This window comes from Eretmochelys imbricata, chromosome 25 (genome assembly GCF_965152235.1).
Source record: "Eretmochelys imbricata isolate rEreImb1 chromosome 25, rEreImb1.hap1, whole genome shotgun sequence".
Lineage (NCBI taxonomy): Eukaryota > Metazoa > Chordata > Testudines > Cheloniidae > Eretmochelys > Eretmochelys imbricata.
In genome coordinates this window covers 14719623-14735437 of record NC_135596.1, presented here as the reverse complement: position 1 = coordinate 14735437, position 15815 = coordinate 14719623, and the positions used below count along the sequence as shown (strand labels likewise).

The 15815-nt window shown below is 38.3% G+C and overlaps 1 protein-coding gene across 14 annotated transcripts in view; it reads left to right on the top strand.

Moving 5' to 3' along the window:
• Nucleotides 1–15815, top strand: part of GATAD2A (GATA zinc finger domain containing 2A) — a 111807-nt gene that overhangs the window by 71777 nt on the left and 24215 nt on the right. For all 14 annotated transcript variants that reach the window (XM_077841796.1, XM_077841795.1, XM_077841790.1 and 11 more), the window contains one exon: nt 874–1145. In XM_077841796.1, the coding sequence (XP_077697922.1) occupies nt 874–1145 (272 nt within the window). The remainder of the gene's footprint in view (nt 1–873; nt 1146–15815) is intronic.

The window sequence follows — 15815 nt, the reverse complement described above, 5'->3', positions numbered from 1 at the left end:
CCGGTTCAGACTGGTTTTCTAGAAAGTGCTTTGTCTCTCAGACTGAATCCTGGGAAGGGTCATGTGGAGCCCAGTGATGTCATGGGATCAAAAACTGACTCAGCTTTTTTATCAGATGTGTGTCTGCAGGTACAGTGAAGTGGCAGACTGAAATGCCAAAGCTCACCAAAAGCAAAAGTTTCTGACTTTGGCATACAACGAGTTAACTGTGATCCCACAGGAGTTAAGCACTTCCTGTGCAGCGAGTGGAAAAGCCTGGCTCATTCATTAAGAGAGAAGAAAGTATCAACTTGAATATTACAATGGCAGTGCCTTAATCTCTAGTGGCAAACTATAGGGAAATATGGAAGAGATTCTCTTCACTCAGGGCGTGGTAGTCCTTTCCCCACAATGTCTGGTTCCTGAAATTTGTAATCAGATACAGGTGCTAAGAAATGCATGGTAGAAATCCCCAAAAACCTCTAATCCTAGATTTAAAAAAAAAAAAAAAAAAAAATTTACTCATTTGCATGTGACGCAAATAGAAATTCTTTTCCCTTTTTTGATAAACATCCAAACTTTTTTTGTTTGTTGCATTCCTGTACAATCGCCTGCATTCTGTTACAAGATATTTTTTAGGGTTTATATTTGACAACTGTAGTTGCTTTAAATAAAAAAAAAAGTGAGTGACTCCATAGTAACTTCAGAGTAAAACCTGCTCTGAGGGTAGGGTGAGTAAGCACACTGCAAAACTTTAATTGCTCTTTCAGGATTTCTTCTTTTGCAGCAACCATCGTATCTTGGCCTTTTTTGAAATTAACAGGTGATTTATTTTTCTCAAAATGCATTTTACTGATTTATCTCCTTTTTTTTTTTTTCCCCCCCCTCCCCCAGAGCTTCACAATGACCGAGGAAGCATGCAGGACACGAAGTCAGAAACGAGCACTAGAACGAGAAATAACCCAAAATGACGTGGACAGTAAAAAAATTAAAATGGACAAAGGATTGTTGGGAACAGATATAAAGACTGAAGGTGACATTAAAATAAAGACTGATCCTGGAACTGGGAAAGTCCAAGGATTATTAAAAGGAGGGGAGGTAAAAGCAACTATTAAAGTGGAGGTGCAGACAGGTGATGAACCTGTTGACATGAGTACCTCAAAAAGGTGAGTGGCTACCTAGAAACTGCTGTCATGCTTCCGTATTTGAACTACCTGCACACAAAAAGGTGGGGAAATAGTCTATCACTTGGAATAGACTTCTAGACTTTTTAATCTATGGGATGACAAAAAGAGTGAAGTATATATTCAACCTCTGAAACAGATTGGTTTGTGTTCAGCATTCCTCTTAAGATCAGCCATGGTTCTGTAGCCTCAAAAGGTAGCTGTTGCTTGTTCTACCCATGAGTATTGTCATTGTGACAGCAGCTATAAAAGATGAATACTGAAATGGGGAAATATGACCTTGAGTGAAGGAGTGGATGCAAACCATAAAGGGCAGGGCGCACTCTCCGAGTAGCTGACTCTAGAGATTACTTCCATGTGGTAAGGGCTGCTTGTGCCCATAATTGTGTGGGTGATACAGGTAAGGAGGGATAACTTGTCTTTGTGACTGTTAACAAGGGAAGTGGTTTAGGTGCATCTTACTGCTCTCTTCAGAGCTGTTGTGGGAAAAAGTTGTTTAAAAGTTACTAATGACTTAGCAAAAAGAAAAGGAGTACTTGTGGCACCTTAGAGACTAACCAGTTTAGTTAGGGTGCCTCCAATCTGATCCCTTTAAAGGGCACTGGTTTTGCAAAAGGTAAGTGCGTAGCACTTTGAAAATTAGGCCCCTTTTAATTTAAGAAATCTTAAATTAGACACCTAAAAATGGAAGTATCCAAAATCATTGGTCATTTTGGAAAATCTTCTCCTTATTTCTCCAGTCTAAGGCTTTTCAAACACACACATCATATAAGAATTAAATTAGGAAGCTTTTTAGTACGTGAAAACATTTTATTCATAATCACCACCAAAAAACTGGTTTATAGACTTCCATTCTATTCTGTATGCTGCCTATCCTTGGGTTCATTATGGGCCAAGACTACAGGTGGTCATGTGATGCTGACTTTTTTTAGTTTTTTGTCGCAAAGGACAGACATGAATATTTTTCATTTTTAGGGTGCAATGTGGTCTAGTTTTTGGAATATGGAAGAGGAAGTCAGAACTCTTGGCTCCTGTTCCTAGCACTGCCACTGACAGTTTAATCTTGGTAAAGTCAGTTAACTTTTTGTGTTAGTTTCCCTATCCGCAAAATGGAATAAATATTCCCAATATTGTTGCAAGTCTAAAAAGTGTATAAAGTTATTTCCTTGCCTGATAGGTACTATAGAAGTGTAAATTATTAACTTGTTTCATATGTTGGAGCAGAAACTTGAAGTTCCTGTCGAGTATGCAAATTCTCACATATTAAATGTATTTTGTCCCCCGCTCTAGCTTAAAAAATAGTACAGGAAAAACTGATATGCCCTTACTCCATAATTGTAACTAGAGTATGAATTATTCAGCTTTCCTCTGTTCCTGCTGCTTAAATGAGAAACTATCTGCTGCTTATAACGATGAATTTGTCCAAATATCACTTTCAGCAATACATCAAATATACTAGATTTCTTCCAGTAACTTGGATTGACTGAAAATTCTTTGACATGTTCTGCTTCGTCTATAAACTCACTGGTTAAAAATGGCATCTTCAGAGCTTGCTCAAGATGATATTTAGGATGTACTTGTATGTCTGATCATAGAATCATAGAATATCAGGATTGGAAGGGACCTCAGGAGGTCATCTAGTCCAACCCCCTGCTCAAAGCAGGATGAAAGCTGTGTTGATAACAATATCCTTTAGGAAGGGGTAATACTATAGCTAGATGGTTCCTACGTAAGGGAATTTCTTTTCTGTTTCTCAAAGAATGAGAGGAGGTGGCGGGTCAGGTGCTAAATAAGGGTAAACCTTTTCAGAAGGTAGTAACACCTTTTGTGGCATTATCACTGCCCTGTCAACTAGCATAGTTGTGTTCAGTTCTCTTAAAGGGGAAAGCTTAGTCTAGTGGCTAAAACACCAAGGTTGTAAACTGAATACCAAGGGTTCTGTTCCTAGCTCTGTAACAAACTTCCTGTGTAAACCTAAGCACGTTACTTTAAAAGGGCAGTGTCTGCTAGAAGTCTAGTGAATCTTCTTTTAAAAACGTTTGATTTCTCATGTGACACCTGCCCCCGAGTCCCCTTGATGATTTGTGGCTTTATAAATACTTTCCAATCTTTTGGTAAATGTCTTTCTGCTCCCCCTTTGTGGTGTGAAAGAACCTATACAAACTAGACTTTGAGGGGGAGAATCCATGCTCCGCTTTCTAGAGAGCTTCTGTTTAAAAATAAGTATTCTAAATAATCCTATTTAGAGAACCTGAGACACCCCTTCATTTTATAGTATCACTACTACAGCAAATAAGATTTTTCTATTTTCTAAATGGCAGGGAAAGCTTGCTTGTATAAGACTGTCCCTGCATTGGAGGCATAATCCAAAACCCATTGAAGTTTTGACGGGAATCTTTCAGTTGACTTCAATGGGATTTGGATCAGGTCCTAGATTACCAAGTACAGATAGTATAGGTTATGATTGTATTTTGACCATGCTTTTTAAGTGGAGGAGTAAAATATTGGCATTTCTTACATATGGAAGGTGAATCTGAACAATTCTGCAGATTTTACAAGTAGTATCTCTGCCTTCCTGCTCCCCGCTTCTCTGTCCAAAATAGATGAGAATTTCTTAATCTTTCAAGATGTGATGTAGGGCACGTAGGTGGCAATAAAGACATATATCTGGGCACACAGAGGATCTTTACATCTTGGCAAGTGCAACAGCTGATCTAAAATGCATGATTCCACTGAATAAATTTGATCCCTTATTTTTTAAAAAAAGATGTCATTTTTGTAGGTAACTACATGATATTTTGGTAAAAGGCTCTTAAAGTTTCAAATTGGGACTCTTAATTTTGGACTCAGCTTTTCATATTTTCCCAGACTTCTGATACATAGATGAACCCATAACTTGCAGCCCTTAAAACATTTGAGTTTTGAGAGGTAAAACAGAACTATTTCTTAAAGTGATTGTTTTGTTGCATTGGTAAAAACTTTCTGCTTTGGTAAATTCATAATCAAAAGCCAAAATGCTGTCCATTACTAAACGACTTTAGAAGTTATTTAATTGAAGATGTATTTTTTTCAAGAGTACTTGTGGCACCTTAGAGAGACTAACAAATTTATTTGAGCATAAGCTTTCGTGAGCTACATCTGTAGCTCACGAAAGCTTATGCTCAAATAAATTTGTTAGTCTCTAAGGTGCCACAAGTACTCCTTTTCTTTTTGCGAATACAGACTATCACGGCTGCTGCTCTGAAACTTTTTCAAGAGCGTTCGTTGATTGTTACTTTTGCCTGATCTGCAGCAGATTATCCACTCATTGGCTTTTTCAGATTTGAAATCTGAACTTGAAGACACACTGAATTTTTAAAAAAATGTTTTTGAAAGTTTTCTGACTTTAATCTTAGTATTTTTAGTTTCCTTTAAAAATAAAAATTATCTGGCTTTCTTTTGGCGTCACAAAACGTGCTCAGCAGAAGAGTCTGTGGTGGTGAAAGTTTATGATGAGGCCTCACAAGGCCAACCGGTAAAGGTAGGGGGTGTTGTAGCTGTGTATCTAGCTCTGCTTAGCTCGCATAGTTAGGTCTGACTTATTATAGAGAATAAACTGAGGAAAGTGACTTGAGTCTTTGCACTCTTCTGAGAAAGTCACGAGTGGCATTCTACTGTGGATGTTGCAAAATTGCAATGTAGTAATTTTTACAGATATGTTGAGTTAGACAAATAAGCATTAATGAGTGGGAGGACAGTGTTTGACAGTATTTGGCTGACGTCAACTCTTTACAGATGAACAAAGTAGTTAATAGTAATTCATCACCTTTTAACAGCACCTCATATGTTTGTGGTACATCGTATGGTTGCGATCAAGTTTGTTTTTTTGCTCAGGTTCAACAATAACTTACCAGATTTTTTTCAACATCATTTGAGCCAGCCTTCAGGCAAAAGTGCACTTTTCCTGAACAGAATTGTAGCACATAGAGCAAGAAAACTGTAAGTGTCCCTCTGAAGTGTGGCATCTTCTGCACTACAGAGCATCCACTGTGTGTAAACTCAAGTACATGATACTGCTCTAATGTTAAAAGACGCTGTCAACTTGTAAACCACATTTCAGTGAAACGTGTGTTTTACCTACTGTAAAAAGAAATGGAGTACTTGTGGCACCTTAGAGACTAACCAATTTATTTGAGCATGAGCTTTCGTGAGCTACAGCTGAAGTGAGCTGTAGCTCACGAAAGCTCATGCTCAAATAAATTGGTTAGTCTCTAAGGTGCCACAAGTACTCCATTTCTTTTTGCGAATACAGACTAACACGGCTGTTACTCTGTTACCTACTGTAGTTACAAATAACGAAGATTGCTATAGCTTAAGGAAGTTAAAAAGAAAAAATTTTCAGCTGTCTTCCAGTTTGTTTACATTAGTGAATTCAACAGCACTTTGTGTATAATCAGTTTGACCAAAAAGAAGCTTAACTTAAACTTCCTTGCTCATCTTGTAGCAGTTTTGTATTGTTTTTGGCCCCACTTACTCTCCTTTGCAAGAAACACCTTTCCAAACATCAGCAGGGGAACAGCAAAACGCTTTCTTAAAAACAGTTTAAAAAAAACCAGCAACAACAAAAAAAGACTCAGGTTGTCAGTGGGCCCTTCTAAAATCCTTCACTCTGTAGATATACCCCAGAATAAGACAATGTGGATTTATGAATATGAGCACTTTTTATGCAAAGGGGACATAGCCTACAAAGAAGCGAGAAAACTCTTCCTATAAAGCATGCAGAATTTAACCAAAAGACCAAGGGTTAAATCCTGTCCTGCTTTGCGAGAGGAGTTCCCTATCTCTTCTCCCAAACTTCAGGCAGCAGAACAGTATTCCCCCATGTACTCGAGAGAGCCAGCTAACGCAAATAGAGTCAGCAGGCTGAGGAGACACTTCCTGTGTGGACCCCTCCTGTCCCACCCACCTGCAACTCAGTTAATGTGTGTGCGACCGCTTGACACAAGTATTAGCAGTCAGCCAGTAGGGAAGCACGCTGCTCCTGTTTTGTGCAACTGCAGAGTAACTTTCCTTATGCCTTCCAAGAGAAACCCCATTTTAGCGAGCAAGGATCCTTTTTTACAGAGGATGTTGCTCCCCATTGCTGTGCTAGTTAGTGAAGGATTTAGCCATACGCTGTACTTAGTTCCTTGCAGAAACAAAGCAGTGTTCCACAAGTGATGAATGAAAATCAAGCTAATTCTGGGACCTGCTCAAATTAAGCTTCATAATGTGCTCAATTCACACAATAATTCTAGTAATCCAAGAGAAATTCTGCTATGATATGGGATGCCACAATATGTAGGTAACACTTCCTATACTGAGCTCCGTCCTTGCCAGTTGACCATATGTACTTGGGAATGGGGGAAGAGTTTGAAACTATATATACATACTTAAGAAGTAAAGCCCAATATAGTTAGTACGTTTGTGACTAATGATACATTTGTGGATCTCTTAGCATGTCACAAAACTTTGCAACTAGGTAAGAAGCTATAATGCCAGAAAGGAATTAGTATGGCTGCAAGGCAAAGCTGGAACATACTATGATACCTCAGAGGCTGAATATAACATTTATTACCTTACTTTTTAAAGCTGCCTTTTAAATTTTTTTTTTAAAATAGCATTAAAAAAGTCCTACCATTATCTCCTCCTTCCTTTTCTCTTTAGTATGCCTGAATGTATTCCTTCAGACATTACTCTAGTGTCTTAATTTTTCGTGTGTGTGTATAATATATAAATACACACACACACACACACACACACACACACACACACACACACACACACACACAAATTTAAAAACAAATTTCATGGAATTGACTTGTCTGTGAATTTTGATGGTCAAAATTCTGTGACGTGTTTATGGTAGCAATGGGTTTTAAAAACTCCATACATGATATATATTATCTTGTATCTCCACACATGTCCTTTAGCAACAAATACAAAACAAATGGTACATTAGCTGAAGTAAATATCTAACTGAAGTGTAGTTAAAACTAAAAATAATTATTGAACACTTTTCGTTAATCCTGTGAGCCATTATGTTCCATTTGACTCAAACATCCTGAGGTGGTGGTTTTTGGGTTTTTGTCTTGGTTTTTTTTTGTTTTGTTTTTTTTTTTTTTCTTCCCCAAAGCACAATTCTTCCTTCGATCAAAAATGAAAGTGTGGATGAGCTATACAATTTGCATTTCATGTAGTGGAGGCTAAAGTCATTGATACCCTTAGCAGCAAACTTCTTTACTTTATTTTTAAATTGCTTTTTGACACACCCTCTAGTTTTTAAGATCCTGCTTTCTTAATTACGTGCAGACTGGCTGGCTTTTGCCACTGCTTGTTTGTCTAAATGCAAATTGCCAGGAAAAATGAGGGTGGGGAATCTGAAGGCTTCCCAACAGTTTTATGGCTTTCTTCCAACCAGCCCATCCTAATCTGTATTTATCTGTATATAGCTCCTTTTATTTCAGGGTTTACTTAGCTATCGTCCAGGGGGGCAGGTGTTGGCAAAAGTTGCTGTTGTCTAAGAACTGCAATGGATAGTTCTGGGAAAATCGCATGGTCAGCAGAGTATCAAGTCATTCTTTTGTTATACAGTGAAATGTAAAATAACTGTACATATTAAACACAAAAAGGTGTCAGAATTATTTTAAAGTTAACGTAATGGTTGTGGTCTGAACTACGTTGTGTGAGACATGGCACTAAATTCCCAGCCCTTCCCCTACACGACTCCCCATGCTGTTTGGGAAAGGGAAATAATTTTATTGTTATCAAACACCTCCTCCATAGGAGTGGTATACGGTTCTTGGATTGATAGTTGTTGCAATATGGGCTCTTAATTGTGAGAGAAATGGAGAGATTCTAAAGACTAAGATGGAAACATGGAGTATATATAAAGAAGGAGGAGATAATCAAATTAAGGTCAAGTCAAACCCACAAATGTATGAAATTCTGAATGAAGGCTATGTGCTTAACCCAACACATTTTTGTATGTAAGTAGTTCAGAATACAGAAAAACCTGGAGTTTGTTTCCCTGGGAGTTGTCTTGATTTTTATCTGACAGGGTATGGTCTTGAACATGCTGTATTATCGTGTTCTGCTTCATTAGGTACAGCAGACTGGGAACAAAATTAAATGTACAAAAATTGTGATCCTTGAAGTGTCTGCACACAGCACTTCCAAAGAACAGGATTTTAGTACAACTCTCTGCTTCCCTAGTGATGCAGCTAATAGCAGAGCATGGGGGACAGCAATATCAGTATAGTTATGTGGGAAGTGAAGACCCCAGAGTGAGAGTAGGAAGAGGAGGAACAGTAGTAAAGAAGGAGAGAGAAGAGGATACAAAACTATATATAAAAACTTTTGAAGAACCATCTAAGGGAGAGAGATAGATATAAAAATAATATGGCCTGGGGGTGGGTGGGTGGGGGTGTGTGTGTATATAATATATATATATAATAATTAATTTGTTTTTGTCTTAAGCATGCTGCACTTTTGCCCAAGGCTGCCTGTTGGGCCACGCTGGCATACTGCGTACATGCTGTACTTTTTGAAATAGGATACTTCAATTGTTTTGTTTCAAAAAAGAAACATTTTAAAATGGGGCAAGTCTAGTGATGGTGCTTTACCCTATTGAACAAAAAAATAAAAACCACTCCAATTCGGCTATTTCAGGCTTAATACAATATTAAGAAACACTACTCGTTAAACTGGCTTCCAACTCTGGTCAGCCATTGTGCATGCGATCAGACTGTGCTAGAACAGTATCTCTAGAATGTGTTCTTAAGCGCATTTTTAACACAGTGCACTTTGACTAGCCAAACCACGTTTGTAAGGGGTTTAGCTGGAACTGTGTATAATTGAAGTTTTTAATATATGGCTGCTGGCACAGTATAAATTGTACCTTCGTAGTTCCAGTTTACCTCCTCTACAACATGGCCTATTTCTCTACCAGGGCTCACTAATACATTGTGTGTTCTGAGGTTTAGGTACAAAACATCTGAGTTAAAGGATTCTGTGGAAAACCTGATTTACAGGTTTCTTGCTTTTGTGAACTTGTCTGCCTTATTTTAAAATGCAAGGCCAGCTCCAATAAATTTTTTTTTTTTTTTGGAGTGTAGGGATGAGAAAGGAGTAAACTTTATTGATGTTTTGTTTCAGTATTGTACCACTACATCCAGAGACTTGCATTGACATTTTGGATTCATTTTTAGACATTACATCTCCAAAAACTCTCTTTAATGTTGTTCCTTGTTATCTTCTGCCACCTTCCTCCTTACATCTCCCCTGCCCCCCGAAGACATTGGAGGTAGGAGAGGTTGTTGGGTGGAATAAGGGATGGGGGGAAACCTGTTCCATACGTCAATATATAATAATGCTGTGGGTTAGGCATTAGTCCTGAGTGACAGTTACTCTGATATTTTTTGGAATGGCCTTCCAAGGGAAGCAGTTGGGGCAAAAGACCTATCTGGCTTCAAGATTAAACTCGATAAGTTTATGGAGGAGATGGTATGATGGGATAACATGATTTTGGCAATTAATTGATCTTTGACTATTAGTGATAAATAGGCCCAATGGCCTGTGATGGGATGTTAGATGGGGTGGGATCTGAGTTACCACAGAGAATTCTTTCCTGGGTATCTGGCTGGTGAATCTTGCCCATATGCTCAGGGTTCAGCTGATCGCCATATTTGGGATCGGGAAGTAATTTTCTTCCAGGGCAGATTGGAAGAGGCCCTAGAGGTTTTTCGCCTTCCTCTGTAGCATGGGGCGCGGGTCACTTGCTGGAGGATTCTCTGCTCCTTGAAGTCTTTAAACCATGGTTTGAGGACTTGAGTAACTCAGACATAGGTGAGAGGTTTATCACAGGAGTGGGTGGGTGAGATTCTGTGGCCTGCGTTGTGCAGGAGGTCAGACTAGATGATCATAATGGTCCCTTCTGACCTTACTATCTATGAATCTTCTTCTACTAGAAAGTAAATGAGATGTATTGCTCAGATGTCATGGAACTGTAGATTATTGGATGAAAAAAATTAGACATTCCACAAATTTTTTATGCTTACAGTTGGAGTTTTTTCAACTCTCCTTTTTGTTTCATGCCATTGTGGCATGAGTTATATGAACCAGTTAATAACGTAACATAAAGCTCAATCTGGATAAGTTATCAGTTAATTCTGGATTGCTACTGAGTTCCTATTTAGAAGTCTGGGATCTGAATTGAAAAAACAAGATATGCTTTTGGCATTTGTTCTGTTAAATCCACTGTAATTGGGTTGTCACTCTTGGTGTCCATTTCATTATTGCCCTGCACAAGATGGACAATGAGGAACTGGGCCCTTTAACTCTTCTAGGCTTAAAATTTAAAGAGTTAGATTCAGCTCTTATATGAGCGCCATTCCCCTGTCTTAAGTGAGCTGTGCCTACTTACTCAGGTCTGAATTTGACCTAGTGACATTCAAAGAAGGTACTTTATTGCCACTATAATATAACAAAACAAAAATAATCCCAAAACCACCCAATCTCAAGCAGAGCTTTGCATTACCTGAAAAGAGAGAGCTGCCAATCTGTTTTACGAGGAAGACGTTCAGATGTCTAGTAGTAAAAAATCATGACTTCTGTATTTAGTGGCATTTCATGGTTCATGTCACAGAGTGCTACAAAAATTACTATTTGCATTGCAATGGTGATGTTGTGACTGAGGCCTTCCTGAATGGAGAAGATGGATCCAGAATCACTGTTTTAACAGCCTCCTAGCTGAAGTGATTCTCCCATGTGTTTGGGTTTTTTAACTTAAACTAAAACTGCTAAAATTATTTTTCTCATCCTATAAAACTAGTCATTTTGAGGGTTAAAAGTGCCTCTCTTTGATAGTATGGGTTTTACTGAAGGAACTTTATGCCAGGTAACGTACCACAAGGCATCATTTGTTTGTTGGTTGTTTCTTTTGGGGGCCAGGAGGAGGATGGGGTTTAGATCAGAATTTTTAAGCAGGTAATGTGGCCAGCTGGTGGAAGACATTTGGATTCCTGAATTTTGGGTTACTGCTTGTGACCTGGACCTTGCTACAGAGCTCACCTCTCCCATACTGCAACTTGTGACTTTCATGTTCCCGGCCCCTTCTTTTACTTCCATTGCAGGTCAACAGTTAAGTGTAATTTAGAAACAAATAAGGGGGAGGTTTTAAAGTGAGAAGGAATGTTAGTTGGAAGAGTAACTGAAATAGCATTTTGTAGCACTGTTAGGATCTTGATCATCCTGGCACAGTCCATTTTGGAATATGCTTCTGTACTTGTCTGTGGAGACAGCAGACTTGCTTGTTAAATTGTTAAGAGGTCTTGGATCTCTTCCAATAATGTGCCACTAGGTACATATAGTTACCTCTGACTCCCTACATAGCCTTTCCAGAAGTAGCCCTCCTTTGGAATGAAACTTAATTTACTTATTCTCCACCAGACCCAATGGCTCCTACGTTGTCCTTTTCTCTTTTCTCCATCCCAGCTCTCAGCATAAGCTTGTAGCCTGCTGCTTCCTTATGTTTCTCAGTTTAGCCTGTTATCTAATACTTTACAAATGTAGCTGATTAGTATAATCTTGTATTGGGGACCATGACCAAAAAGCTAAATCTCAGAACAGCATCACCATTAATGAAGTTTCATATACACACACTAATGGGCACAAGCACAACTTGTTCCATTTGCTTAATATTATATAAACAGTGTTTCCCGACCCCTGCCATACATTTGAAAAGGGTCTAGTCTTGACCTCTTAGGAGGAAAGAGGGAGCCATTACAGCAGTTGTCTGTCACAAGGTACTTTGGGTCTTAGATGTATCCTCTTCAAGACAAAAGCATAATTAATCTGGTTCTGTCCCAACTAAATGGAAGAAAGCCTCCAAGAATAGACTTTGCCACCTGAAGTCTGTTGAATTGGATGAACTTCTGTTCTTTACTGAAGTCAACAAACGTAGGTTGGTCCTGTTGGGAGTTATGCTTTTTGTCTAAAGAGCAGTTGTCTACCAAAATTCTGCTGGAGGAGTGAGGAGACTCTAGGATACTTTGGATTGATCTTTCTTCTTGTAAAACAAATATGTCTAACTTTAAAATGTTCAGATGGATGGATGTAAGTTAGAGGGATGGTGGCCTCCAGCCTTAGATACTGAGCTGTGACTTGTGTGGTCTGTGTTCTCTTTCCAGCTCTGGCACAGACTTTATGTGAACTTAGGGGAAATTGAAGCACGCTGATTTACCAATCTGTAAAATAGAAATAATACTTCCTTACCTCACAGGGGTGTTCTGATCATAATTTTATTTTACAGGCACTGTGTATTATGATGCCTGTACTGTCATAGGCATTTCTATCAGTGAACAAAAATGGAGGATAAGATTTTCAAAGCAGTCTAAATGATTTAGATGCATCTTCCATTAATGGAAGCTACATGTCTAAAACACCCAAATTGCTTTTTAAAATCTTAGCTGGAAGCTCCATTCGTTTCAGCAGCTCAAAAATTGTACAGGAAATCTTTCCCAGAAGCATTTTGGAAGCAATTGGATATAGAGAGGTCCACACAAAACAAAGGGGTTCAAAAAGAAGGCTTAACAAACTCTTTGAATTATGCCTAAGAGCATGTTTTACTTGCTGTAACCCGTTAGATAGCTGTACATTCATTTCTATGCAGATGAAAAAAGATCCATCCTCCTGAGCCTGGCTTCTAACATGGAGACCAAAATGGATGGGAACATAGAAGCTGGTCTAAAGAGGCTTTATAAAACCTCCTGGGAGCATTATAGCACTTTCAGCTAAAGGGTCTGACCTCAGAGACTAAAGATTCACTGTCTCTGTGTTCACTGTTGTAACTGGCAAAGTGTTGATACGTGTGTGTGTGTGAGAGATACAAAGTATAGCAAGCCTCTTTTTTAAGAGGAAGACTATACTATGAAGATCTAGTTTGGATTCATACGTTTCACAATCTTTTGGACTTTGATCCACAATGTAATTGGTCACGTTGTTGAGGTCTGAATAGATAAGCTTCTCTTTCATATCATGGTTGGCTTATTTTAGCTCTGTGAGCAAAACTTATTGCAAAATACTACTGAAAAGTAGTATTCCACCAGATCTGCAAGATCTCATACCATCAGAATTAAATCGCTCACCCATAAATAAACACTGTAGATGGTTTTTTATTTTCTTTTTGTACTATAGAAGGATTCCTAAGTGTTTAACTTTCTGTAGAACAATAAACAAGTTGGACTTGATTAGCAGAATTTGAGAAAGCAGGTATCTAGTCAATTAGATTTACTGTGCAGACTGGGTTTGGGTTTCTTTGTTTGTTTTCAGGAAATGGGGTGTCTTTTAAATTCAGGACACGAGAGAGGAAAAAGCCCCCCCCTTTTTTTTAATGTCCTCAACCCTTCAAATTAAAAGAATGACCAGGTTATTCTGCTGTAGGTTGTCATTACTTGTACTTTATTTCTGTCAGTTGACAGAATAATTAGTACTAGTGTGTAAACTTGGAGAAACCAATTTAACAAGCAAATGATCCTTTCTCAGCTGCTCTCTTGCTCTTGTAGGAGAAACAAGGAAACTTTGAGGCCAGTAATAGCTGAACAAATAGTAGGAAGTGGACTGTGTAGTATGGTGAGACTCAACCGTGCCATTTTTGTATAAATATCAGCCATTTTGTAACGTGACCTATGCTAGTGGTGAGGAAATTGCATAGATTCTATGCGAACATTTTAAAGGGCAGGGAGGCAATGGTTAACCAGTGGGGCTTGATACAACTTAAAACGAAACAGAAAAAATCACTTGCTCTGCCTTCATGGTCTGTCTAAAGGAGCACGGTCCTTATTACAAAGCCAGAAGTTGTGAATTACCTTTTCCCACGCCAAGCCCCAATTCAAAAATTAGAGCTACTAACCCACAAAACAGATTAAAAATGCCTGCAGCCTTTTATTTAGTGAGTATTTAATAAAAACCTCTCAATGTGGAATCTTAATTTTTAATGCTTTGGGTTTTATATGGCTATGATCTATTTTAAACCATTATTCAAAAAATGCCCAAAACAATGGAATTTTTATCAAGCAATTGTTTATACCAAAGGTGTGAATGTTACAATACATGTACATCCCCCTGACAAACGTAGCTTGTAATGAGCACTCCAGAAGACTTAAATGGAGGTGCATGTTGGTATTCTCTCTAAAAGGGAAGTGTTTTTGATTACACTTCACTCCTCCAATGTCCAAAACTGCCTTGTTAACGTGAACAGCAATCTGATTTCCGATCCTGTTTCTTGGTTAGGTAGAAGGGGATGGAGATGATGAATGATTATTTTTCTTTGATATCCACGTGATTAGTTTTAATATGGGGCCCTCTTTTGTGTGGATCATGTTAAAACTGTTCTTAACTATGAACTTCAAAGTATCTTCTCTCAGCTTGGAACCTGTAATTCTTGCTTATCTTACTGTCTTAATCTTGTCAACAAATCACTTAATTTTTCAAAGATATTTTGATATCCAAAAAACCATGATGAACACACTTCTAGAACAAAACGTAGTCCGTAGAAATTTCATCCTTTTCTAAACAGAATGTGGTATTAGCGGGTCTGATTAAAGAACTGTTCTACTGTAATAATTCTGTGTTACTCATGGTCTCTCAATTTCTACTTCACTTTCTCATTCTCACCTGGCCTAAAAAGTAGAAAAGAACTTTTGTGTCCAAAAAAAAAAAGCCACCTTTTGGGGTTTTTTCATTTGACTACTTGAAACTTGTTTCCATGACTAAATAGATAATGCTTTTTAAAAGTCTAATGGACTAATGGTGTGTACTTTCAGAGTTTTGAAGCAAACCAGCAAATCAACTATAAAAGTTCTTAAACTTTAAAAAGTAGTAGAGTAGTTGAGCATAACTCATTCCTGTGCAGTTGGGTGAATGTTTTTCTATTGTGCAATACATTGTGCTTTTTATTAATAGTCTCAAGTGGGCAGCTGATCCAGGAAGTTTCTATAGTGCAAGGGCAGCCCCTTAAGCTTAAAGTCTGCTCCATTTTCTTACAGCACCTGAACCCTACCTCACTTCGTAAAATGAAGGCTATGTGTCACAAGCCGGTTAGAACTGGCTGTTGCTATGGTTTTCACGGTGGAAGGAACAGTTAAAGGGTCACATGTCCAGTGGGGGAAATGCCTTTCTCACATGACTCTTTGGTGGCCTGATTAGAATACAGGAAGTTAGCTCCCTGCTAGTTGTTATGATGCTGTGATAATTGATGGAGTGACATCACGCTTGCTACACATACATATTGATTATTCTTGTGCCTCGTTGCTTTGAGAATTGAACAGTTAAAACAGGACCTTTATGAGCTTTCTGTCAATGCACTATTCTCTGATTAGCAATGTTGTCTTGAATTCAACTTCCTTTTTGACAAATGAAGTTCAAGTATCTTCCGTTTTACATGTAGCTAATCACCTCTGAGAGATTCAGCAGACTTAAGTCTGCCAATAAAATTTTTCTAAACAACAATTGTTTCAAACCCAAATTTGTGCCATATTTTGTGCGCTTGTGGAGGGCATTAGTGGGGATAAGACGACCTTCTCCAAGAGGATAAAAAGATAACTTTCATATCGGAGTCTGGTGTTGTAGAAGTCT